This window comes from Alternaria novae-zelandiae (genome assembly GCF_023758075.1).
Source record: "Alternaria novae-zelandiae strain BMP 2774 chromosome Unknown scaffold_7, whole genome shotgun sequence".
Taxonomy (NCBI): Eukaryota; Fungi; Ascomycota; class Dothideomycetes; order Pleosporales; family Pleosporaceae; genus Alternaria; species Alternaria novae-zelandiae.
In genome coordinates this window covers 181,610-207,491 of record NW_026056967.1, presented here as the reverse complement: position 1 = coordinate 207,491, position 25,882 = coordinate 181,610, and the positions used below count along the sequence as shown (strand labels likewise).

Here is a 25,882-nt window from a genome sequence, read left to right as displayed (position 1 = left end):
AAGGGCAAGCACGTCGTCCAGATCGTGTGTAACGAAGTGGTTCAGATGTCGATCATGTCACTGCGTCGCTGGGTATAAAGCACCCTGTCTGCTTCATGCACAGCGAAATGTTTCTAGTTTGATACCACTTGTAAAGTGCTCAACTGTTACCAGCACCATCGCCGATCTTATAAGACAGGATGCGAGTCTCCATTACTCCTGTAATTCTCTTCGCCTCTCTGGCATCTGCGGCCCCGCAATGGAGTGACCATTACAAACGACAATGGACTGATCATTACAAACGCGAGGCTCCCACACCCTCACCCGAACTGGTTCAGCGCCAGGAGTCTTTCGCGGTACCCGAATGGGACAAACGCCAATGGACCGACCACTACAAACGCGAGGTTCCTACACCCTCACCCGAACTGGTTCAGCGCCAGGAGTCTTTCGTACCACCACCCCCATTCGCAGCTGTCCGAAGACAGGACAGTGCTGTATGGTACGCTCCTGGAGGCAAACGCGAGGCTCCCACACCCGCGCCTGAACTGGTTCAGCGCCAGGAATCGTTCGTACCACCCCGAGTCGCACGTGCGACTCCAATCGCGGAAGCAGCTGTCCGAAGACAAGACTCAATCCTCAGACCACCTAAACGCGAGGTCCCCCCTACACCCGCGCCTCAAGCTCTAGGGAAGAGACAGAATGCCCCACGCCAGCACACTGACCCGCCGGAGACTCTGCAGCTCCGCGGTATGCCTCGTCGAGACGACGCCGAGGCTCCTGAACCAACTGAACCTCCTAGTCCTCGTGATCTACCCGTAGGAGACGAAATCCTACCTCGAAGTGATGGAGAAGAGGAACCCATCACCAACGCCCGCAGAGCAGCGGACCCTGAGCCCACTGGTCCTAGTGACCAACCCCAAGTCATAGTCCCACGTCAAAAGACTGAAGACGGACAACGCAAGAGAAACGAAAAGGAGCCAATAACCGAGTTGCGCAGAGACGCCTACGCCAACCCTGAGCCCACGGACGCCCCCAGCCCCTGCGACAAGGCGGAACCAGCTAAGATCAAGCCCCGAACTGAAGAAGAAGAACCCACCGACCCTCCCAAAGCCAGAGACAACACAGACACCAACCCCATCCTCAAAGCCCTATCAGGAACCTACGCCCTGGTAAACACATCCAGCTCGCGAAACGGCGAACCCATCCCCGACCTGCCCTACGGCAAAGCCCCCGTCGGCCTGCTCATCTACACAGAATCCGGCTTCATGTCCGCCACCATCACAGCCACTGAACCTGAGTTCCGACCTAACCTCACCTTCCCGTACCAGCCCAACGACTTAGACGCTGATTGGGCGCTCGTCGGCAAGCACAGTATCGGGTATGCGGGACCGTATAGCGTTAACGAGGAGATACCTGCGACGGAGACGGAGGGCCAGATCTTCCATGGCCCGCTTACTGTGGCGAATGTGCCGACTTGGGAGGGGCAGAAGGGGAAGAGGAATTATACTATTGTTGAGGTGGAGGAGAATGGGGAGGAGGTTACGTATTTGAAGATTGGGAGTGAGCGTGGTAATGGGTATAGGGGTATTCTTTGGTGGAAGAAGGTTGATTAGATGGTGGTGATGTGGTTGGACTGCAGGATTTTGATAGCGAAACAAACTTGGAGTTTGTTTATGGCTTCTCGATGGTTGTTCCCCACGTGTTCAGTGAGACATGCTTTGGTTTGTCAGGATAAGTGGACATGATCGCTGCAGGTGAAAACATGAAAACGTTGAGACGGCAGTGGGTCTTGAGTGATGGCTGCGCCGGAATTTGACGATGTTATCAAGTGCTTCGTAACTAATGGCTGACTGATACTAGCAGTTAGAGCACGATGATAGCAACTATCTGTATCCATCCAGACTGCTACAGCGTTCGTGCTAGTGTCTTATTCAAGTATTTCTACTGCACTCCGGTCACTTGCCCCATACCTCTGATCTTGACTCCTGTGCACTCTGTCGAGATATCAGCCGTTGCCTAACTCTCACTCTCTTCCTATCCAAATTTGCTTAAACGCCGTAGAATGTCAAATTGGCCCGGCTGACATTACCCAGCAGGCGGAACATCAGGATGGCATATAGGACTTCAGCAGAGCCAAAATCTCGCCAACAGCCGTGTTCGAAGTGGTCTCTCCCTCTTCACGAGAAGTGTCTGACGCCTAATCATCCGACTTCATTTCCACGTCCTTTGCATCTTTCGTCTCCTCTTTCGCTGGCGCATCTTCTTTGGACTTTTCATCTCCCGATTTTGCGTCACTGGGTTTCTCGGATCCTCCATCTTTCATCTCTTGGTCCTTGGCGTCTGTGCTAGCTGGTAATTTTGGCTCTGGGCTCTTGTGATCAAGGCTCGGTCTGCCAATAGCTCCTTCAATGTTGAGCTTTCCCTGCTTTTGTGGACCGGTATCTTCCATGCCAATGACCTCTGGACCTCGGGCATGTGGCGCTTCTTCCTCGCCCTCGACGGTGTCTACGATGGTACCTCCGCCTTCCATCTCGCCGAATGTAGTTCTTGTCGGGCTAGTGGTCATACTGTGCGGGTTGTTCAAAACAATGCCGGCCTCTTGTTCCTGGCGCAGAAGTTCGCCTTGAGTGACGGGCCCTGTAGAGGGCAGCGTCTCGCCCTCGGGATGTGACGAAGCAATTTGGGCTACATTAGCGGTGGGAGATTCTGCCCGCTGACCACTCAGCATTCCCACCGTCACTGTTTCTATGCGTCCAGCACCGTTGGGACCGTCGACCATTTCGGTGCTCTCTGAAATAAGCTCGTTCTGGCCGCGGTTCTGAAGCCAAGGGATGGGCGTAAGTAGGGCCCCGCCTAGGGCCTCGTCTGAACCTAGCTGCGCGGTTTGCGTAGTGGTGGATGTAGTGCCATTGAGCAGTCCGCTGGAAGTTGGCAGCACGGCTTGTGGCAGAGGGAAGATGGTGAGGGGCGAGGAGACGGAGACGACACGGTCGAGTGCGCGGAGGTAGGGTGGCAGGTATCGGTAGCGTTTCTTGGGCTCGAGTATGAGTTCAGCTAGGCGTTGGACGGTATGCGGGGGATGGCTCGCGAAGTTCTTGGAGAGGGTGGAACGTATGGAGGAGTAGAAGGTGGTGACGTCTGTTGGCACGCTTTGCGACTCGGTCGAGGCGGAGAAGGCAGGCACAGGCGGTCGCGGGGGCGTGGCGGGCGGTGCATTCTCCTTGTCGGTCGCATGCGAGTCTTGGCTTGATATGGCATTGGACGTGTTGGGTCGCGAGGGCAGGTCGGTGGTCGCGGACGTGGTCGGCCTGGGAAGTGCGTCTGCGGGTGGCTTGGGGAAGTCGGTGATGATCTGCGAGGGTCAGGGTTGATGGCTGTGGATATGGGTAGCTCGGGATTACCTCATCCAGGCGATCCAAGATGTACTGCAGTGTCTTTGGCCATTCTGCTCTGCACACGGGCGCGTTAGATGCTGCATGCGCCGGACGCGGGCTCTAGGGTGGGGACGTACGAATCGAGGGAGCCGTCCTCGGCAGCTTTCTGGAGGATTAACTCTGCTGGAGGAGCATCAGTAGTTGCCGCGTTGCCAGGACCCTAGAATCCCAGACTCACCAGACGTCATGGCTGCGGCGCGTGGGTGTCGTGGTGGTGGGAGAGGCGCGACTCGCGATGGGGCTGCTTTTGGCGGGCCGATACTGCGTCAGTCGAAACGGCGACCCTGTGCACTACGCGTCCTTAATGATGTCAGATATGGCTGTGTGATTGGCCCAAGCAAGTGACGGGAAAGCTGTCGGTGTCGCGCAAAATGACGGCAGATTGAGCTCCACCGCGCTGTACTCTTACCATAGTCCTCAGGGCCTGCGCCACAGATGCAATCTAAAGATAGCGCACGCCGGCCAATGAGCAGCGGGAGTCGCCGGGCGGTGCAGGTGGGCGATGGTTCAGCAGCAGCTGGGGCCAAGCCTTGTGCGCGTGAGAGGATGCCGAAAGCGACAGGCAGCTGAGCAGCCAAAGGCTTGGGCCGCGCCGCAGCATGACAGTCCGTCCGTACTTGTAGAAGTCAGACCTCTCTTCGTATTTTGATATCCACAAAGCCTCACCCAGGCTACCGTTGACTGAAGTAAACACGGAGCAGCGAGCGGGTCTTACGGCGAGACCCCCTTCAGCCTTTCTCCACACCGGCCGGGGCTCTCCCAGGCGCTACTTTGCGCACATCTCAGCACCTGCGTCCACCTAGCAGCAGCCGTCCCATCTCCGCCCACGCCCCCAAGTCCTAACAAACAACACCTCCTCCCGCCGCTCGCTCGTCTTGTTGTCTGTCAATATCGCTCCTTATCACCAAGTATCCCCATCTCCGACCCGTCGCTCGTCATCGCCTGTTGCTTCTTCGGCCTCTCCGCATAGCCAAGATACTAGTTTCAGCGACGCGCGCTCACCTGCTCCCCCGACGACAGCGACTCCCTTGGTTTCAGCAGTCCGCCCAGCGCCCGCCCTCTGTCTCAAGTACCCCGGCAGCCCTACACACCGCACCACGACACAGGTCGCAGTTTGTCTGCGCCGCACCACCACGCCCGCCTCACCACCCGCCTCTATATCCCCACGCTCCAGCCGCCCATCGCGGCTGCCACCATAGCCAAAATTACTCACCACGAGGCCCGCCATTCCCTCCTAGGAGGCCAACCCCTCGACCGCGGCTACGCGCCCTACCCCAACACGACGTATCAACCAACATACCCACCGCAGCCCTCTTTCGATACCCAGCCTGGGGGGTATCACCACCGCGAAGGCTTCCCCACCACGCTCCCGCCCGTCGTGCGCCGCCCACCGAGGATGTACGTTCCGAATACGCGGTGGACCTGGGCTTTCATGCTCACGGCCATCTGCCAGGTCGGCATTGCCCTCGCCCTAGAGTCGTACGTCTGCCTCTGCGCCACCCGCACTACCATGCGCCTGCTAACACCCCATCAGATATGTCTTTAGCAAGTTCCAGAATGAGATCCATTTCGCGGCCTCTGGTGCAGGCGCCAACGAGACCCGCACGATTCCCACTTTCCTCGCCGTCTTCATGTTCGGCTACGTCTACCAACTATTCCTCACCTGGGATGCCCTGCGCATGAAGAACACCATTCAGGTCATCGGTCTCGTTCTCTATAACATTGGCATTCTCATCTACGCCGCTATCCAATTCGATCAGATCAAGGACGCTGCCGACGACCTAAACACGCGCCGCTTCATCCCGCAAGACTTCTGGGACGACGTCAAGCCTATGCTCATCGCTCTGCCAGTGCTGATGGCTGTTGCGACTCTCATTTTCGCCTTCGAAGCATGGAAGCTGTACGATGAGTTCGCCTGGACCATCTACAAGCGCATCAGTGCCGACACAAGACTGAAGAGGCGCTATCTGACCTACCAGGTACTGCTTGTCCAACATCACCCATGCGCGCCTTACTAACTGCGACGTAGATTTACATCGCTCTCCTCAAGTTCGACTTCTTCTTCTTCCTGGCCTTCACCGTGCAGTTCCTGGTCGTCGTCAAGAACACCAAGACAGTCGAACTCATCCTTACCGCAGCCGCCCTCGTCATCACCTTCTTCCTTTTGTTCCTCGCCGCCTGGTGGGTCCGTCGCGAGTCTGTCGCTGGAATGATTGGTATCATCGTCGTCTACTTCATTGCTCTCGGCTACTTCCTGTTCAAGCTCATCCGGATGTGGGTCGCCGATGCCAGCCGCCAGGAGGACTACAAGCCAGCCCGCAAGTCGCTGACTGCCTTTGCCATTCTCACCATCCTCCTACTCATCATCACCATTGTCACCGCGTGCTTGTGCACACACAACTTCAACAAGGGCTTGAAGCCCCATGTCAACGACAAGATCGTCCAGAACGACAAGACATACAACACAGAGATGCCATCATTGAGCGGACCTGCGCCATCACAACGGATGGAAATCGACTAGGCGCCCTTTTACATACCCCATTACACAAAATTTACGACATGACTTCTTGGATACCTGCTTTCTGCGAGCATAGCTTCATCATACCCGGATGAGATCAGCGGGACTGGCGTTCTTTCATCTAGGGATTCCTTTGGGCTATATGCGGAGATATCAGGTTGAAGATGGGACGGATTGCAATGTCGCATCACGTACGAGGAGTTATACCAACCCGCATTGTTTCCTTATTTTTTCCTTTACGACCTTTTGTACAACAACTGTCGGTCCTTTTTGTAACTAGGTGTCTGCTCATATTATACCCCACCATGAACAGACGAGCTCGGAATTGAATTGCGTTATGAACTGACTCTGTCTTGCTCATCATGCCAGTGAGCCCTGTTTATTTTGGTACTTGCATCCAGATTTGTGTACGTGAATAAATGCTTGTTCACGGTCGAGGCCCGATAGCCTGACAGTGGAGATCAAGGGGTTCAAAAGCTAACGAAGCTCCCCGACCGCCATGTGCGGGCGCGGGACCCTGCACGACATCATCGGGTCCCGCAAGCTCACCAAACTTACGTTGCTAGACTTACTCGACTTTCTTTTTCCACACACACCTTCTCCACTCTCGCACCCTTTTTTTCCGCGGTCCGGTCGCTCGCTCTCAGTCGTACTTATACGTGCTACATCTTTAGCTGCTGAGGCGATTGACTTCTCCCATCACCTTCAAAATGGCGTTTCGCTGGTACGTCACTTGGGAAAAGCGGTGGAGAACCGTCTCATGGAAAAGGGGACAATGCTAATTCGGATGACAGGTACCAGGCAAAGCTTAGGACGTCGCCTTACTTGACGCAGAGTATCACTACCGCGGTATGCACGCCCTTTATTTCGAATTGCGAGTCTTCAATACCTCTTTGCGCGACGCAATGCGACTTGGTAGCCAGCGAACGAGCTGGCCGATAAGCACGCCTGACAAGTCGATATACAATAACGAGAGAGGGATCGAGCAGCTGGCATGTCGAAACACGGAAACTGACGTGGCATGCTGCAGGTACTCTTCGCAACGGGCGACACAATGGCCCAGCAAGGAGTCGAGCGCCGCGGCCTCGATAAGCACGACCTCGCGCGTACAGGACGCATGGCCGCCTACGGAGGATGTACATCTCCCCTCCCACCATACCCCTATCCCATCCACCATACTAACAACCACACCCAGGCATCTTCGGCCCCGCCGCAACAAAATGGTTCGACTTCCTCGTCAAGCGCGTAAACCTGCAATCCACAAACGGCACCATCCTCGCGCGCGTAGCCTGCGACCAGTTCCTCTTCGCGCCCTGCAACATGGCTCTCTTCCTCTCCACCATGGCCTACATGGAGGGCAACTCGCCTGTCCAGCGCCTCAAGGACGCTTATCTGCCGGGCTACCAGAAGAACTTGATGGTCTGGCCGTGGGTCCAGTTTACCAACTTCAAATACGTGCCTCAGGAGATGCGCGTCTTGGTTGTTAATGTGATTTCGCTCGGCTGGAATTGCTATTTGAGTAGCTTGAACTCCGCTGGTGGTACTAAGCCGAACCCGCCTGTGGGAAAGACGAAAGAGGGTGGGCAGTTGCCGCCTTCATAGAGAATTTCTCGTGGGAGGGTACAAGGCGGTTGCGATTGCGACATTTGCCAGGGTCTTTGTTTGTTCTTGGGGCTGCAACTAGACCGGATGATACCCTGGGCTATGTGGAAAGGTTATATAGATGGGGTGCAGATGGCTTAGCTGTAGTACTTGATCGTTCATTAGCGTTAATGCTCTGTGCTTGATCGAGTTTGTGTGACTGGTCTTTTGCTATAATAGGTCATTTCACATCCGTTCCGTTGAGATAGTACTACCTTCGTACGCGTCAAGATGTATAAAGCATTCTCAGTTCACTCCACATCAGGTCCCATATTAAGCTGGCTAGTAAGCACAAGCATTCTTAATCGTCACAAAACATATCAAGCATCCAGTCTCACGCATCATATCAACAGTTTCGAACATTCCAACATATCAATTCCACTTTCCACCACCTCACCAAAACCCTGTATACTACAACTACGACTACACTAAACAAGCAGCCTCATCTCCCTCTCCAAGAAGAGTGAGCTGAGAGAGTAAAGATTACCTGGCAACGTAACCCACAATCTTGCGTTGCCATCAAGTGAAAAAAGGAACAAGAAAAAAAAAAGAAAACGCCTGCTAATGCAATAATTACCTCAGCATGCCGCACGCTGATGATGGTTGGAAGAGTATAAAAAAAGCGTAAACAGAGTCGCATGTGCGTGAATATGTGGTATCCAGCGAGCACACGCTAGAACAAGCAGAGCGAACAAGTTCCAAGAGGAAGGGAAAAGAGCGAGAGAGGAAAGAAACGTAGACAATGCGCCAGTATGCTCCAAAAACACCCACACCAATGTCAAACAACCAGATCGTTCCAAGCACCTGTTTGGCCACACGTCCTGCTGTGGCCCATATTCCTGGAGGCACAATCTCAGGAATCATCGACTTCTCGTCTGGCGCGTTAACGGCTGCTGGTTCGCTGCTTGCCCATGCGCCTAAAGAAGTCCATAACCTTCTTAGAGCTACCCGAACTTCCCTTGTTGCCGCTGCCTTGCTCGTCGTACGCATCCACGAAACGTCGGTTCTTCTGTAGCACGGCTGTCTTCCTCTGCTGCTGGTTGGAGTCGTCACCACCCATGCCTGCAGGGTAGGGGTTGGATGGAGTTCGCTGACTAAATTGCTGTGACTGCGACATGTCGGCTTCTGAGTCGTCCGTGGGGTGGCGGTACGGGCGGTTTCCTTGGGCAGATGGGTGTGCTCCTTGAGGGTTGGGGAACTTTTCGTCAAACTCGGGTGCCGAGTGGTTGTAGCCGCTGAACTGGGTTTGGTTCGCGGGCGCCGAGGAAGGTCCAGGGGCGCTCGTGTTGGGCTGCCGTATTCTGGAGTTGCTGTCGTGTTGACCGTCGTAGAGACCTGGCATGTTGCTTCCTTGGGTGCTCTGACTAGGAGACCTTGAGTCCGTAACGCGACCGAAAGGTCCACCGGGACGCGAGCTAGCGCGAGGACGAGAACTGGAGCCACGTCGCTCGTGGGAGGATTGCGCTGGTAAGCTATCCCGCTGAGAAGAGAAAGTCTTCGAGAGTGAAGATGGAAGAAGTGAGAAGCGGCGGCTGGATTTCGGGTTGTCGCCCGAGTTGCCTGTGTTCTTCCTAGAGAAGCCGAAAGAAGTTCGTCGGCTTGACTCCATGCTTGCTCTGGGGCCAGATGTCGAAGAAACCGCCTCGTTGGACATGGGTCCGGCCATGGAAGTGGGAGGATAGCTCTTCTGTTTCTTCTCTTCAGGGTAGCCGTAGGAACCTGTGGATGTAAATGACTCCTTGGGATCCTGCGTATAAGAAGGCTGACGACCAGAGAACATGGATGTCATGCGGCCGAGAGTCGAAGAAACAGTGTTCGATCTCCGGTGGCCGCCACCAGCTCCGCCATGTGGCGGACCCTGTACAGACTGCACTCGCTGCGAGCTCGACTGACCGATGTTGGGAGGCTCAGCTGCCTCAGACGGCTCTTGCTGCTGAGCATAAGGTGCCGAAATGGAGTATTGTTTGCCCTTTGGCTGGGAGAAGCGTCCCTCTGCGTTTGTCTGGGCGACGGTCGCGACAGATGGCTGTCCGTAGGAGTTTCCTCGCGATGGTAGTCTCGACGTGCCTAGAGCTCCACCAGTGGATGGGCGTGTAGCAGATGGAGGCGCATTTCCGAAAGCTGTGTAATCCGAGACGGAACGCTGAGGATCCTGCCTTCTGGTCGAGTTGTAGGTTGTGCCAGAAGAACGTGGTTTGGCGCTCGAAGTTGACTGGTATCCATCAGTGGGCGGTACTTCGGCCTCTTTGCCGCGTGCTTTCGGAGTTAGCTCGACTGGAGGGGATGCCTCGCCGCGAGCGGTTTGCGACGATGGTGCGACATATTCGACTTGCACGGTTCGACGCTTGGTATCGCGGGTTGTCTTTGGCTTCTCGGAGGGTGCCTGGTTGATCGCTTCGCGCTTCGTCTGGAGACCGCCGTGTGCGGTTGCGGGCGCGGCGTGCGGCTTCGAGGGTTCACGAACAGAAGCGCTTCTAGCGAGTGTGGGCTGCGGCTCGAATGTGTCTTCTGCTACTACGTCAATACCTGTGCGTTTGATGAGAGGTGGATCTGGGAGCTTACTCGAGTAGACGGACGCCTGTTGGGCCTCTGCCGCGTTCGTGTTGCTTGAGGTAATGAAGCCAACAACGTGCGCGTAGTCGGCCAACCAGCTGTGACGCGCGACTTCAAACAAGTCCGCCCTTTTGCGTGGGTCCGGTACAAGGATGCGCTTCAGCAGATCCCTTGCATGTGGGGTGACATATTCGGGAAATGTGAGCGGTGTGGATACAATGTACTTGTAGAGCAAGTTGATATTATCACCCTCGGGGTTCGCTGGGTCATCATCGAAAGGCAGGTAACCAGCCAGCATGGCGTACTATATCCAGTTAGCAAGTGCGTGGAGATGAAAGATTAGGGAAACTCACTAGAATAACACCACAACTCCAGACATCGACCTTGCGACCAGTGTAGAGCGAATCGCTGACAACCAACTCAGGCGCCGCGTAGCAGGGACTTCCGCAGCTGGTCTGCATGAGATCACCTCTGCGGGCTGCGTCGGTTCCTTCCAGTCCCAGAGATCTTATGTAGTCTTTGTCTCCGAGTCTGTACTCAATCTCTTCGCTGAGCTCGTCGTTGGGGTCGAACGTGTTTGCGAATCCGAAATCGGTGATGATGATGTTCTTGTTGCGGTCGAGCAGCAGGTTCTCGAGCTTCAAGTCTCGGTGGACAATACCCTTGCGGTGGAGGTAGCCAACGCCAGATATGAGCTGGGAGAAGAGCTTGCGGGCTGGGCCGTCCTTCAAGTAGCGATGGTTTAAGATGTAGTCGAACAATTCTCCGCCAGAAGCATATTCTAGAATGATACCGATATGGCGCTCGGTCTCGACCATCTCGTGCAGGCGCACGATGTTGGGGTGGTCCAAGCCGCGAAGGATGTGGATCTCGCGGTAGATCTTCTGGAGGCGGTTCGAGTTGCTCCCCAGGGTCTCTCGCCGTATGAGCTTGATGGCGACCTCGACCGAACTGTCTCGTTTCCAGCCCATCTTGACCTTGCCGAACTCTCCCTCGCCAAGCGTCTGGCCGAGGATGTAGTTGCCAAACTTGGAGCGCTTCGCGTTCTCCGACTTGGAGTGGTCCTGTCTGCTCTTTCCTCCTACTGCGCCTCCGCTTCCGCTGCCACTTCCGCCGCGGCCGCCATCATCGACGCCTTCGCTGCCGACCAGACTGAGTCCGGTGATGGGAGTAAGATCTGCGCCAGCCGTGACGGATGGGCCGTCTCCTTGGCGTGCTTGGGCGCGGGCGATGTCGTCCTGGGTGTCGGAGACGACGATGCGATTTATGACGGCGCTCTCTTCACGGGGCAAGCTGGTTCCTACGGGCGGCTGGCCAATGGCGGTGGCAGAGCGACTGTGGCCGGGCTGGGCGCGGGTCGATGTGGTGGTCTGGCGAGGGCTGTCCTTTTCCCGCCGGCGTGACTCTTCGCGTGTCCGCGAGGGCTGTGACGACGAGGATGCAGATGCAGTGTTGGGCGAGCGGTGCGACGAGGTCCTGGGGGGCGCCATGGGTCCGCTGCCGTTGCCGTTGGTGGTGGGCGCGGTGTTCATCGGGGGAGAGTTCTGGGAGGTAGGCGTGTTGGGCGACGCGCCATTACTAGGCCGTCGCGACGTCGGGCGGCGAGCGGTGCCGGGCGAGGCTGCGGCGGGCGGTTGCTGCTGGTAGTACTGCTGCTGCTGACCATGCGGCGGCTGCGATGCCACTGCGGCCATGATCTGGGGACGGCGAGTTGGGTGCAGGGCCTGGGGGGTGGTGCGCTATGTTATCGGTCCTAAGCTGCGCTGGCAGTATTTGTGGGCGGAACGTCAACTGGCGGTGTTGAGCTGTCGAATGGGCTTTGGCGGGGAGAGTGGCCAAACCGGAGCCGCGGCGGTGCGGTGTGTCTGAACCTTGGCCTGGGAGCAATTGGGACGCGACGGACTAGATAGCTTCACATGCGCGTGCAGGTGCAGCGTGGGCAGCGAGCGTGCAGAGGGGGTGCACAAAGGGCGGCCGTCGTGCGAGTCGGCGCCGGTGGCAGCGCGTCGGCTATCTAACGGTCGCGGCGAGAAGCTGCTCGACCTCGACGTGTTGATTGACGTGAGTGGAGAGAAGAGAAGGCGCGGCTGAGGTTGGTCTTGACGGCAATTTCGGTAAAGGCTGTGGCTTGGGAAAGGAGGCAGATGCACATCATCGACATGGGCTCGGCATAAACCAGCCCGCCAAAGCAAGGACGCGGGCACTGGTCTGCTAGATGCGATAATTACTCACGCCTACAGCTAGCCAGGCACTCCCAGCGCCTCCTCTAACACGCACGCCCGAACAACGCCCTTCACCACGCCCTCGACGTCTGCGCTCGACGCGCCTGTCTGCACGCCGCCGCTCGAATAGGAGTAGCAGCCATGGGTCGTTGTTTCACACAGCACCGACCCGCCCGCAAATTGCCTGTTATGCGCTCGCCCGCCGTGTGCGCTGCTGCGATATCTTGGGCTGGCCCTCGATATAGACAGAGCCGGCTCCTTGAATGTCGCTTGACCGCGCGCCTGCTGCGAGACATGCGTGATCCATTCCTGTCATCTACCCATCCGTATGACCGTCGCGGTCGAGGTCGCTCTGCGCGTGCTCACCGCGGGTCGCGTCCAAGAGCAAAAGCAACACATAAACATCAACAATACGCCCAACTTTGTCGCAGAACGTTATGACGCGCCCTGCCGGGATGGGCAGCACAAATAAGCCCAGATGACGCCCCCTAACTTCATCTGACAATCCACAGCAAGGACATCCACGCGTGTAGCAGCAAAGACGGAGGTTCGCAACAAGACAGGTCGACCAAACCGCTGTCACCATGTCTCAGCCGTCCACGCCGTAAGGGAGGCCTGCCCTGCATGTCTTTGCATTCCTCGCCAGCGCATCCAATGAGAAGAAGTTGCCGACAGACAGATAGACAGACAGACCTTCATCTCTGCGCCTGCAACTCAGTCTGCGCAAAGCATTTTCTCTACACGCAGAACGAGGCAAGATAACCTTCGAGTCCGAGTCGCGCCGTCTGCTCTGTATAATTTTCCCCTTTGGGCGAGCGTTAGGCCGCTCTTCGGAACATTGGAAATTAGATGTTTGGCGCCTCGATCGCCCTTGCCGTGCAACCAGCGGACCCACCTTCCCGCTCCCACCGTTACTCGACTCTTGCGCCATCTCCAGATGCCCTCGCGCTGTGCGACACGAGCCTCTGCCGTCCGGCTTGACGTCACTTTGGAAAAATGTCTGCTGCACGCTTCATTTCCTTTCCACCGCCCTGCGGCACATCTTGCGGAGCATATCTCCATACTGCAACGGTCGTACCCCGCGAGCATGGATCCGCTGTTCGAGTCGGGCATATTCGTCTCTTCTCACCTTACATTGAGTTCAACCATCTTCCAACGTCAGCTCTAGATTGCCGTTTCCTACGTAATGTTCAGATTGAGTTGCATGTCGGGTCAATGTTGAGGAACTACTGCTTCGGACATTATTGAACAGATTGTGACAGCACTGGTCGGACGGGTCTACCCTCGTCGTGTCGCTGTAATACTTGGTCATGCGCACGTTTATGATAGAATGAGTTGGAATGTAGATCCGGAAGCTGCGGAGTTAGTAGGAAGTTACGGGGGACACCATGAGTGTAAGTGAGAATCACGTGGACTAGGGGCCTAGAACTTTGCAACTAGTACACTTTGCATTGAGAACCCACAAGTAGGTTACACCAACTGGTGACATGCCCTCTGCGTAATTTCATTATTTGGTGGTTCACTACGGCTATTCTTCTGCAGTCATGCCACTTCACATCTTAATCTCGTTCGGCAGACCGACCTCCAGGATGTCAACGCCCTTCTGCAGCTCGCTCTTACCGGGCATCTTGTTCCTACGCATGAGCTCTGCTGCCTGTGTCATGTAGGGATCCTTCATCATACTCGCGACGGCCACCACTGTCTCGCCCTGGGTGTAGTACGCGACGAACGACGGCTTCTCCGGCTCGCCCTGAAGGATCACGTCGTCGTAGCCACCCACCGTGTTACCGCAGTATCGCAGCTGCGAGCCCAAGGCCGACCAAAAGACGGGAATGAAGGGCTTTGCTTTGGATCCTGGGTTGTTGATGGTGTTGGCTACAGAGCGACCGGCGTTTTGTGCGACGTTCCAGTGCTCGATGCGAACTGGTGTGCCGTTGCCTCCTGGTCCGTGGTAAGGGTATGTTGCGATGTCACCGATGGCATACACATCCTTCAGGCCACTGACGGCAAAGGACTCGTCTGTCTTCAATGATCCGTCCTTCTCCAGCGTAACACTTGAGTTGTCCTTGAGGTATTCGGTCGCGGGCGCGACACCGACACCTTCGATGACGAGGTCTGCCTCCAGTGTGGTTCCGTCTTTGAGATGCACAGCACCGACCTTGGATGAATCGCTCTTGGAAGGAGTGGCCTTCTCAACACTGGCGCCCATCTTGAACTTGACGCCGTTCTTCTCGAGCAGACCGCGGAAGATGCCACCAACCTTCTTTCCCATTACACGCTCCATTGGTTCTGCGATAGCGTTAGAATACCATCAACGAGAGCAGACGGATTACTTACCCTCTTCCATACCAATGATGGTCACATCGTTCTTCATGCTAGCGAGGCAGTTGCCGACCTCCATACCGATGAACGAGCTGCCAACGACCACGACCTTCTTACCGTTGTCCCCAACAGCCTTGAGGATGTTCTGTGCATCAGGCAGAGTGCGGAGAAGGAAGACGTTGCCCAGGTCGCCCTTGAGACCGTCAAGTGGCAGCCACCTTGGTGTGCCACCAGTCGCCAACACCAGCTTTGTGTATTCGTACTCCTTTCCAGACTTTGTGGACACCTTCTTGCCAGAGAAGTCTACGCTCTTCGCCTCGTCTTCGATAATGTCAATCGAAGCGTCCTTGTAGAACTCTTTTGACCTCCAGGCCGCCTTGGAGATATCAGCCAGCAGCGCCTTGGACAACTTGGTTCGGTCAATGGGCTGGTAGCCTTCCTTGGAGATCACGGTGATCTTGCCATTGTATCCGCCGCCTCTTAGACCCTCGATGGCACCAAGAGTACCCGAGCCACCACCAATGACTAGGACCTTGTCCTCGCTCACTGATGAGCACTTGATGTTCAAGAATTTGCGGTTGGCCTTCAATGCGTCTTCGGTGGTTTTAACGTATACAGCGCCGTCCTTCTCGACTACTTCGTACTTCGCAATGGGGTCGAGCGCAGGTGCGTCTTCAACATCTCCGGTCGAGACCTTGAAGCAGGCTATGAATGTCAGTCTTGAGCATACGACACAGGTAGCGTATGGGTATTACCTCCGTGCCACGGGCATGTCAAACGACCCTCTGGTGTCAATACGCCCTTCACCAAAGGCGCGCCGTAATGTGTGCAGTTGGCACTGGTAGCATGTACCTGGTCCTGGATCTTCAACAGGAGCACCTTTCCTCCCTCAACACCCTCAACTTCGACCTCCTTCTTGTCTCCATTCTTCATTTGTAAGGAAGTAACATCCTTGAGCTTGAATTCTTGAGCCATGGCTGCGGTTGTTGATGTAAACGGAGCTCTTTGTAGACGACTGGTGGGGCTGAATTGGAGTTTGAGTGAGGTTCGTAAGGGTCGTAGAATACGTAGTGACTGCATTAATGTTGTAAGGAGAGGTGAAGAGTGAAGGGCTGTCTATGAGCGCGACAGCTGCCAGTTGGCCAATGATGACAGGCGCATTACTTAGATTTAATGATGTCACGATTGGACGTGGAGGAGCTCCAGAAGCTGTAGCGCCGATCGCGACCCCACTTTGGTCGGCATCACTGCAATGTGGTGTCACCTTGCTATGCACACAACAAACAAACTGAACAAACGCGCTGCAGTCTACATGGGTTATTAAGTGATATCCAAGAGTCTTGTCGGGTTCTGCTATCTCTATCATTCTCTCCGTAGGAAGTAGGTGTTAAAATCTTGCGTGCATTGGGTGGTGTTTTCAACCTGTCCACGGTCAAAGTTCCCTACGCATGCGAACATCTATATCTTTGATGCGATATAACTACAGCGCTTCGAGGCCTATAGAGTCCTCACGATGCCCATATCTTGGGGTGTGAGTGTGACTCTCCTGCTGCTGGAAACTGTTGACCTGGTAACGATTGCACGACTGGGAAACTTAAGCTTCATTACAGTACTCTATGGGAGACATGATGTGATAAGAATACATGCGTCCAAGACAAATGCCGAGAAATAGACAAATCTTGAATCATATAAGCGAAATGACATGCAAGAAGCAATTGAGATTACGTAGCATGGCTACGATACCCACCAAGCCAGACTTGCTGATGGCTTTGATCCAGGGACCGAACAATTGTCTTCGTTCACCTCTGCATGGAAACTTTCGCCCTCACATGTGCAGTCGCAACTATAAACCTCTGCTATAGAATCTCGTGATGCCAGAATAAGGGAATCGGGACGCGGGACGCGGCTACCCTTCGCGTAACCGCCACCTACCAAACATCAACTAAGCACATGCTCTAGTTTGGCAGATCCCAAAGCAAACATACGCGGGACGCTCCAATCCGGTGACATTGGCCTCTTACCCCGCGGTCTGTTAGTTCAGTACCAACCAGTAGTTCTGACAGCAAAGCAATATCTTGCAGTAGACCTGAACCTTTGTTCAATGCTTTTCAAGCCTTCGCCCCGCCACCGACCCTTCTCACCACCAGTCACCGTCTGCCATTGCCGACAACACCACCACCATACACCCACATCAGACAGCAAAGCAAAACCCCCAGGCTGACTCCATCGTATCACGATTTCTCACAGCGATCTGGTTTTGGACCTTGGATCGTCGCGATTTTGTTGAAAAGTCATTGCGAACCCCGCTCGTGCAAGGTCGATTCAGGGCATCAGGGTCAACCCTCTACCAACTCATAGACAGTCCCCTACGCACCAACTTGACGGCGACCGAAGCGCACGTTGTAAGTAGCGCATGAGCCAGGCAAGAGTAACTTGACGACACTTCGGTACCGACGGCCGGCGGTTAACATGGCTCGTTAGTGGCACAGATACTCACAAGACCGAGTGCTGACGAGCACAGACACATCCTTCCCTTCGGACCTACCTGTCCCTCAGGATGACGGCGCGTGTTCGCACTTGAGCGGGACACAGATACCTTCCGTATCCTTGTCTGCAACGTCAGGAGACTGGCTTGATGTCTCAATTTATCCGGGCCTGACAATCGTCTTCTGCTATCCGCGTACCGGTGCACCTGGTGAAACAATCACTGAAGATTGGAACTCCATACCAGGAGCACGAGGCTGCACACCTCAGGCGTGCAGCTTCCGCGACGAGATGGCCAAACTACGCGACCTCGGCGCACAGCGTGTATTTGGATTGTCGACTCAGGACACTGCCTACCAAAAAGAGGCCAAGGACCGGCTGCATTTACCCTACGAACTGCTTTCGGACGAGAACCTACACTTTGCCAATGCCCTGAAACTACCCACTTTCAAATGGCAAGATAAGACACTGATCAAAAGATGCGCCCTCGCGATCGAAGACGCAGTCATCGTCAAAGTCTGGTACCCTGTTTTCCCTCCCGACAGCAGCGCGAAAGACGTAGTGGGATGGCTTGCAGGCAGAAAATAGTATATGCAGGTACCATTTCCGTGCCCCTGAAACGAGTTGGTACCACATTTGGATGCGCACCCGTGAACATCCTGACTCGGGCCCCTACGGTGCTTTTACGGCTGCCGAATCCGGCTATGTTGGTAGTAGACAGGGGAACTAACAGCAGTTATCGCAACGTACTCAATACTGGGCACAACAGAAGCTGGGGGGTCAGTTTCTCTCGATTAGCACGACGGTATTTTCCGCCGTCGTGATATACCTTTATTGCTCACACACACACTGTCAACTGTCGCGGCAAAAGCAATGTTTGGGGACAAGGTTTGACGGGTGCGACGTTGGGTTGCGCACTAAGGATCGTCAAACCTCCAACCGAACGTGGATCGCCCGCACCGTGCGTGCATCGTCAATAAACTTTAGCTCCACGCTCTTCTGCCGGACCCTACAAGATATGGTCTAACCCGTGCCGCCCTGCATGGCGATGTTGTGTCGCAAGGACTCTGTCGATCGCGGATCTTCGTGACTTTGTGAGCACCTACTACTATCCTTCATACACACTACATTCGTTCTATATGCTTTCTTTTCGGAGAACTTGGTGTATCACATAAAGAAGCCTGCGCATCCTGACGAAGTGGCTGAGGCATCGGCGCGGCGTCGTTCACTCACTCCTTATCAGTACAACCAGCTTCAACACAATCTTTAATAATAATGTCTACCACACTCATTACTACCCGCCGACGACCACAAAGTACTACATCTACCTCATCGCGAAGAGCGCCGGCTACATCCACTTCGTCACAAAGAGCGACTGGTACTTCTACCAAACAACGGAAACCGAGCGCAACTTCTACATCATTACGCATTGCCTCGTCGTCACCAACCGCACTACCTACCAACTTGGCATCGGACTTCTCCTTCATCCAACTTGGAACGAATGCTCCCGTTCCCAGCGTAACCAACTCACTCAATCAGCCAAGCCTCGTGGACACTTCCAAGGGACCCACCGAGACATGCTCTACAGATAGCGACTGCGCAAGCGGCAAAGCATGCTCGAGCGCAAGATGTGTTACCATGGGCGGTGCTGCACCGCTTGGCGGGTCGGGCGCAGAGCCAACTTCGCGACTAACTCCAGGGTCGGCCATTGGCATCGGTGTAGGAGTTGTGGGAATGGTGGTGTTGATGATTGCAGCTGGTTACTGGTTCTGGAGGGTTCGAGCAAGACGGCCACGCACCCATACGATCGAGGCGCCTTCACACACTCGCCAAAGGTCTGCCTCGAATGCCACAGATCAGAGGACCTTGGTAGCATCACTACCAAACAGTCCCCAGAACGCAGCCTTCAGTCAACAACAGACCATGGACCCTGGGCTATTTGCCAGGGCTCTTGCATTCAATGAGAAGAAGGAGAAACCGGACAACAAGAGATCAGGATCTATGGAGAAGCACGCACGAAGCTCGACAGAAAAGGCACTGCCACCTCGTCCAACACCTCATCCGCTCATGGAACATCCCCTTCCTCCACCGCCAACGAAAGCGAAGTCGTATGCGGTCAATGTCAATATCAACAAGAGCATGATACTCGATGATGAGTTGATCAATGCCGTCAGTTCGCTTCGGGGTAATGATACTCCTCGCAGTGGTACTCCCACCCGGGATCGTGCGCCGCGATACAAGTTTGAGGAATACATCCCGCCTACAGCCGCTCCTCCATCGATATCCATCTCGCATGCCACGCCTACCGCGGAAAAGCGAAACTCGGAATACGAACTTAGCCAATTACCGAACAAAAGACACTCTGCCGACAGTGTCTCGATAGCCGACGGCAGTTCGAACGGAGGTGATTCCGAACCACCCTCCCCCGTTAGAGAGACTCTTTCTAAACTGGAGAGCAAGCCCCCTCAACTTCCATTACCCGACTTGCCACCTCCAAGCCCAAGCTTCAGCTTTCGTTCCTACGACTGGTACCAGGATATCATAGGCGATCAACCAAATGGCGAGCCGAACACACCCACCGTTCCTTCGCGCAACCCTGCGCGAACACCAACAGAATCGACATTCCCTAAACCACTTTCTCTTTCTCCAAAGAAGGCGCAGTCCGCCATGCTACACTCGAGTCTTATTCCAGAACCACTTTCACCTGGTGCACCTCCTGCTGCATCAGGGTTGCTTTTACATCCAAGTTCAACGGTACTACCCAGTCCTACGAACCCGAACTTTCGTTTATCACCAACTGTTTATACCCCTCCGCGACAGCAGTCTCCTATACCACCAACAGCCCCACGTCGAGCCTCCGCGCGGGCTTCTACAATGACCACGGCAACCCGAGCTACGCACGATTCGCGAAGCTGGCTCCCGGACGATGGATTGTATCTTGCTGAAGAAGGTGACGAATACGCCGAATACAAGACTTTCCATCGACCTAGCGAGGACAGCAGGCCTACAAGCTACTCGCCCTTGACGTGAGCTACGGGAGCCAACTGCCCTACCATCATTCCAACTATGATGTTGGGGGCGCGCTGAGCTTTGTAGTCTTACCCATGCGGGCCGTGTACTGCCTGCACCAACATTCTTCATTCTCCACGGGCCGAGACCCTCAGGAAGGATCGCATTGCGCGCAGTGTAATACATCCGCTGCTCCACTTCTGTGTCCCGACTTTGGACCAACGAGGGCGTGCGCGACAGCCCTGTACTCCGACGCACGGGAAGGAAGCACGCGGGAAAACGCTAGGGCACGCGAGGCCATGAACTGCATGCAGCTCCATGATGCAATGCGAGCAAGGTGCAAATACTACGGATCATGCTGCAGAGCGGATGCAATGTCACAACGACGTCTCACATTCTTGTACTTTAATACCCTAACGTAATGTAAAACATACAGTATCAATGAAATACAACAAAACATCAATTTTATAACAGTATCGCTGTGTGTATAAGCTTTCTTCCTTTGTGACCAGCAACCGTGCCTGTGGGGAGATCTGCATGCGACCCCACTGTCATGACATGTGGCCTACCTAGGCACAGAACGTTGAACCCGCCATATCGTGCCGTGCATGTACGATTTAGTGGCACTACCGAGATACATTCCGTGGCGCGTCCACAATCTGTGCTCTTGTCAGCTTCGGAAGAGGACTGGGATGTTCACGTGAACCGAGGAAGCAAGAGCGCCATGAAGGCGTTCGGAGATGCTTAGCAATTTTCCTCCGTCGGGTCGCACCTACTGATTCGGTTCGCGTCGAAGCAGGCACGATGACTTCCGTGCCAAACACTGAAACTATGAATAAAGACATCACCTCGACACCAACTGCCAACCCTCCAAACTTGACGATGATTCGCTTCTTTTCCTTTAGGGATCCGTTCTTTTCCTTTAGGATTGTCGCGCTGTACCGCATGCTGGGGTACCTCCTACATTGGAAGTACCCACGGGTGAGTCGCTTCTGCCAGGCATTATGAGCTATCACAAGCTTCAAGCCACGAAGCTTAGAATCTAGAAGTCCGTCTTCTTCACGATCCCCACACATCGACGGCACTGCATGTCTCCGCACGTTCCCATTCGCTCAATGTCGGCGCGCTCCCCCATGATCATCCCCCGCACGGAGCTCGCTTATGCATGGCGCATGCAGGCGCCCAGCCTCCTCGAGTCCAGTTCCTGTTGCTCAGCGTCATTGCAGGTTCCTTCACTGCGGGGAATCGCAGATTCACGCAGCAAACCAATATGGCGCCTAATGCAGTGGACAGCAGTGCGGAAAGCTATAAAGGAACCAGGTCGCCATGGACTCCAAAGGATCTTCAGGCAGCACTCGACTGGTTCAGCACATCGATCATGTCGCGCTCAAGCTATCTTCAAGCTTCAACGCTGCTCTCTTCTTTCCTGTCGCTTACAGCTGGCCAGACACCTATCAGCTCGTCTGACGGCGGTTGGAGCACGACCCTGGCTGGCACCCCTACCTCATTCCGCCCTGTCTTTACTCTTCCTCCCTCAGTGGACCAAGGCGTTGAGCAGATCCCCAACATCTACGATCCTCAAGCCGTCGATGCACAGGATGTCTGCCCAGGCTACAAGGCGTCCAGTCTTGAACAAAACGACCGTGGCCTGAGCGCCACCTTGACACTGGCTGGGGCACCTTGCAATGCTTATGGTACCGATATCGAGGAGCTAGACCTGAAGGTCGAATACCAGGCCAAGGGGCGACTGGCCGTTAGCATTGTCCCCAAACATCTTGATGCTAGCAACCAGTCCCAATGGATTGTTCCCGAGGATCTTATCCCAAGGCCGCAAGCCGAGGACTCATCGGAGGGCACAGACCTCATGTTCGATTGTAAGTCACCTCAACGAGGATGTTGTTAAATCGTGAGGATTCTCGGCTAACGCGATTCCAAGGGGGCAACGAGCCATCTTTCTGGTTCAATGTGGGCCGTCGGTCTACTGGAGATGTCATTTTCACTACTCAGGGCTCGCACCTCATTTATGAGAACCAATTTGTCGAGTTTGTGAACAGCCTACCTGAAGACTACAACCTTTACGGTCTGGGAGAACGCATCCACGGCCTCCGCCTGAACAACAACTTCACCGCGACCATCTACGCTGCTGATGTTGGTGACCCAATCGACCGCAATCTTTATGGTAGCCACCCATTCTACCTCGAAACCCGCTACTTCGAAAAGGGTGGCAATGGTAGCAGGACCCCTCTTAAACAGTCCGAGATGCAGCAGAGCAACTTTGGCTACGACAGCAAGCCAACTGGATCCAAGTACGAGTCTCTCTCCCATGGTGTTTACTACCGAAACACACACGGTATGGACGTTGTCATGAAGCCTGACCATCTCTCGTGGAGAACACTGGGAGGCGCGATCGACCTATTCTTCTACGACGGACCTTCTCAGCCTGAGGTGACCAAGGAGTACCAAAAGTCGGCGATTGGACTGCCTGCCATGCAGCAGTACTGGACCTTCGGTTTCCACCAGTGCCGATGGGGTTACCGCAACTGGACAGAGCTCAGAGAGGTTGTTGAGACTATGAGGGCTTTCAACATTCCTATGGGTAAGCTTATCCTTGCATTATGTCGCTTGAGCATATTTGCTGACTATGACTAGAAACCATTTGGCTCGACATTGATTACATGGATCAATACCGAGACTTCACTCTTGATCCCGTGACTTTCTCGCCCTCTGGTGTCAAGGACTTCTTTGGCTGGCTGCACGGAAACAACCAGCACTTTGTCCCTATTGTGGATGCGGCAATCTACATCCCGAACCCGCAGAACGCGAGTGACGCATACGACACTTACACTCGCGGAAACGAGTCTGGTGTCTTCCTGAAGAACCCCGATGGCAGCCAATACATTGGCGCTGTATGGCCTGGGTACACTGTGTTCCCCGACTGGCTATCTTCCAACGGTGTAGCCTGGTGGGTTAAGGAGATGGTTGAGTGGTACAAGGAAGTGCCGTTCAGCGGCTTCTGGGTTGACATGACTGAAGTCTCTTCATTTTGTGTCGGCTCCTGCGGTACTGGAAACGTCACCCTGAACCCTGTTCACCCGCCATTCTCTCTCCCCGGTGAGGTCGGCAACATTGTCTACGACTTCCCCGAAGGCTTCAACATCACCAACGCAACCGAGGCCGCTTCAGCCTCAGCTGGTGCCTCGAGCCAGGCCGCATTATCAGCAGAGCCTACGGCAGAAGTTTCTACAACTGCCAGCTACTACCGATCAGAGCCCACGCCTGGTTCGCGCAACGTCAACTACCCTCCATACGTCATCAACCATGTTCAGGGTGGAGCTGATCTTGCTGTTCACGCTGTCAGCCCTAACGCGACGCACGAGAACGGTGTTGAGGAGTATGATGTCCACAATCTCTTTGGCCACCAGATCATCAATGCCACCTACCAGGGTCTTCTCGAGGTCTTCCCTGGCAAGCGACCCTTCATTATCGGACGCTCCACATTCGCTGGTAGCGGCAAGTGGGCTGGTCACTGGGGTGGTGACAACGCGTCCAAGTGGGCTTACATGTTCTTCTCCATTCCTCAGGCTCTATCCTTCTCGCTCTTCGGTATTCCCATGTTTGGTGTCGACACATGTGGGTTTAACGGAAACACCGACATGGAGCTTTGCGCCCGCTGGATGCAACTCTCTGCTTTCTTCCCATTCTACCGCAACCACAACGTGCTCTCTGCCATTCCACAGGAGCCCTACGTCTGGGATGCCGTAGCTTCTGCATCTAGGACCGCCATGCACATTCGATACTCTCTGCTGCCGTACATGTACACTCTCTTCAACGACGCCCACACTACTGGTTCTACCGTGATGCGTGCGCTCGCATGGGAGTTCCCCAACGAGCCACAGCTCGCAGGCGTCGACACCCAGTTCATGTTGGGACCCAACATCCTCGTCACTCCCGTTCTTGAGCCTCAGGTTGACACCGTCAATGGTGTTTTCCCTGGTATCGTTGACGGCGAGAGCTGGTTCGACTGGTACTCTGGCGAGCGTGTCCAGGCTGAAGCTGGTGTGAACACTACCATCTCGGCTCCTCTGGGCCACATCCCCGTATACGTCCGCGGTGGCGCAGTACTGCCAACTCAAGAGCCTGGCTATACCACTACTGAGTCCCGGAAGAACCCATGGGGTCTCATTGTTGCTCTATCAACTGATGGTACCGCTTCTGGTAACCTGTACATTGACGATGGCGAGTCTCTTGAGCCAGAGTCGAGCCTGGATATTACGTTCGCTGCTATGGATGGAAAACTAAAGGCTGAAGTTCAGGGCGAATTCAAGGACACCAACGCGCTTGCCAACGTCACTATCATGGGAGCTTCATCTTGTGGACAGGTCAAGCTGAACGGCGAGACGATCGATGCAAGTAATGTAGAGTACAACTCTACCAGCAGCGTCCTGAAGCTCACCGGTCTGAATGATTTGACCAGTGGAGGAGCTTGGCAAGGTAGCTGGACCCTGAGCTGGGAGTAAGCAATAGAGTTTCATAGAGGATGTATCATAAACTTTGGTATCGTCAACCATAGAATGGTGAAGCGACCCTAACGCTCGATTAGCGAGCTACCCCTAGACATGAATCTACTGCGTTTCAAAGCCAACCCCTGACCTCCATGTTTGACAAATTGATGCGTCCTCGGAGTGCGCTGTGCTCATCGTCTTTCAGGTTTTGCGACGAGCGGAGTCGTGAACAAATGACGTCATAACGGGAACTTGCACCTCCAAGGATACGACCAAAGCCCAAAGGAGTCTTTACGTACCACGCATCATCATGGCACTCTCTCACACACGAAGAAAGTTCGTTCCGAACACTTCTTTCAGCAACAACTCTCCGAAAGACTGAAAGAAGAAAGAAAGGCAATCCATCATGCCACCCAAGAAACTAAACCAACAAGCACCCTCCTCAGTCCCCGACGTAGACGAGCTGAAGAGCATAGCCGCAAAGTCCGACAGTCCAGAAGACAAACTTAAAGAAGCCGCCGCAAGCGCCGAGTCCGCCCTCGCCTCCGCCAAAACCGCCTCGTCGCTACGTGCCGCCGCCGAAACCATCAAAGACCCTGAGAAACGAAACAAATACCTGCAAGATGCATACAACAAGGAGATTGAAGCGCATGGAAACTCAAAGAAGGCACGCGTGCTCAGCTCAGGCGCGTTCCAGGGTAGTGTAGGGGGCGGTGGTATTGGCATGGCTGTGGGTGCGGGACTGGGTACGGTGGTGGGAACGTTGGTCGGGACTGTGGCTACGATTCCTACGACGGCTGTGGGCACGTTGGTGGGAGCGGGTGTGGGTGGTGTACATGGGCCGTGGGTTAAGCTTGGGGGTGGGAAGAAGGATGGGAAGGATAAGGAGAAGGAAGGTGAAGAGGGCGGCGAAGGGGACGATGTTGATGGGCAGATGCAAGACCAGATGGGTGGGGAGGAGGACGGCATACCGGATCCTGAGGCGCTGAGACGTGCGGCAGATGAGTTTGCGCAGCAGCGGGAGGCGAACCAGGAGAATGGTGGTGGTGATGCGGAGAAGAAGGAGAAGAAGAAGCCTAGGAAACTGGAGGTACGGGGCAAACAAGGTGCATGAAGAAGGGTAGCAGGACATTTGATTTTCGAACACCGCACTGAGCTCATGGTTTTGTTTAGTGGATGCATTGTTTGGCGTCAGCATCATATAAGCATTGGGATTAT

General features: G+C 54.8%; 9 protein-coding genes across 9 annotated transcripts; 6 read left to right on the top strand and 3 right to left on the bottom strand.

Moving 5' to 3' along the window:
• Positions 1-107: 107 nt before the first annotated feature.
• J4E88_004076 (uncharacterized protein) lies at positions 108-1,592 on the top strand (the record flags this gene model as incomplete). The annotated part of the gene is made up of 3 exons (XM_049397723.1): positions 108-116; positions 154-200; positions 245-1,592. The coding sequence occupies 3 exons, from the start codon at positions 108-110 to the stop codon at positions 1,590-1,592; spliced, it is 1,404 nt and encodes a 467-aa protein (XP_049256168.1).
• A 584-nt stretch (positions 1,593-2,176) lies between these two features.
• Positions 2,177-3,601, bottom strand: J4E88_004075 (uncharacterized protein; the record flags this gene model as incomplete). The annotated part of the gene is made up of 4 exons (XM_049397722.1): positions 2,177-3,331; positions 3,381-3,429; positions 3,491-3,536; positions 3,592-3,601. 4 exons carry the CDS (start codon positions 3,599-3,601, stop codon positions 2,177-2,179), a joined length of 1,260 nt encoding a protein of 419 aa, XP_049256167.1.
• Positions 3,602-4,809: 1,208 nt separating this feature from the next.
• Positions 4,810-5,934, top strand: J4E88_004074 (uncharacterized protein; the record flags this gene model as incomplete). Its single annotated transcript, XM_049397721.1, has 3 exons — positions 4,810-4,892; positions 4,948-5,392; positions 5,443-5,934. The coding sequence occupies 3 exons, from the start codon at positions 4,810-4,812 to the stop codon at positions 5,932-5,934; spliced, it is 1,020 nt and encodes a 339-aa protein (XP_049256166.1).
• A 707-nt stretch (positions 5,935-6,641) lies between these two features.
• On the top strand, positions 6,642-7,533 carry J4E88_004073 (uncharacterized protein; the record flags this gene model as incomplete). The annotated part of the gene is made up of 4 exons (XM_049397720.1): positions 6,642-6,655; positions 6,726-6,780; positions 6,962-7,067; positions 7,127-7,533. The coding sequence occupies 4 exons, from the start codon at positions 6,642-6,644 to the stop codon at positions 7,531-7,533; spliced, it is 582 nt and encodes a 193-aa protein (XP_049256165.1).
• Positions 7,534-8,455: 922 nt separating this feature from the next.
• J4E88_004072 (uncharacterized protein) lies at positions 8,456-11,819 on the bottom strand (the record flags this gene model as incomplete). Its single annotated transcript, XM_049397719.1, has 2 exons — positions 8,456-10,429; positions 10,479-11,819. The coding sequence occupies 2 exons, from the start codon at positions 11,817-11,819 to the stop codon at positions 8,456-8,458; spliced, it is 3,315 nt and encodes a 1,104-aa protein (XP_049256164.1).
• A 2,080-nt stretch (positions 11,820-13,899) lies between these two features.
• On the bottom strand, positions 13,900-15,644 carry J4E88_004071 (uncharacterized protein; the record flags this gene model as incomplete). The annotated part of the gene is made up of 3 exons (XM_049397718.1): positions 13,900-14,636; positions 14,685-15,374; positions 15,425-15,644. 3 exons carry the CDS (start codon positions 15,642-15,644, stop codon positions 13,900-13,902), a joined length of 1,647 nt encoding a protein of 548 aa, XP_049256163.1.
• A 1,494-nt stretch (positions 15,645-17,138) lies between these two features.
• Positions 17,139-17,741, top strand: J4E88_004070 (uncharacterized protein; the record flags this gene model as incomplete). The annotated part of the gene is made up of 2 exons (XM_049397717.1): positions 17,139-17,145; positions 17,191-17,741. The coding sequence occupies 2 exons, from the start codon at positions 17,139-17,141 to the stop codon at positions 17,739-17,741; spliced, it is 558 nt and encodes a 185-aa protein (XP_049256162.1).
• A 3,691-nt stretch (positions 17,742-21,432) lies between these two features.
• J4E88_004069 (uncharacterized protein) lies at positions 21,433-24,679 on the top strand (the record flags this gene model as incomplete). Its single annotated transcript, XM_049397716.1, has 3 exons — positions 21,433-22,036; positions 22,099-22,758; positions 22,812-24,679. 3 exons carry the CDS (start codon positions 21,433-21,435, stop codon positions 24,677-24,679), a joined length of 3,132 nt encoding a protein of 1,043 aa, XP_049256161.1.
• A 391-nt stretch (positions 24,680-25,070) lies between these two features.
• J4E88_004068 (uncharacterized protein) lies at positions 25,071-25,778 on the top strand (the record flags this gene model as incomplete). Its single annotated transcript, XM_049397715.1, has 1 exon — positions 25,071-25,778. One exon carries the CDS (start codon positions 25,071-25,073, stop codon positions 25,776-25,778), a length of 708 nt encoding a protein of 235 aa, XP_049256160.1.
• Between the last annotated feature and the right edge of the window lie 104 nt (positions 25,779-25,882).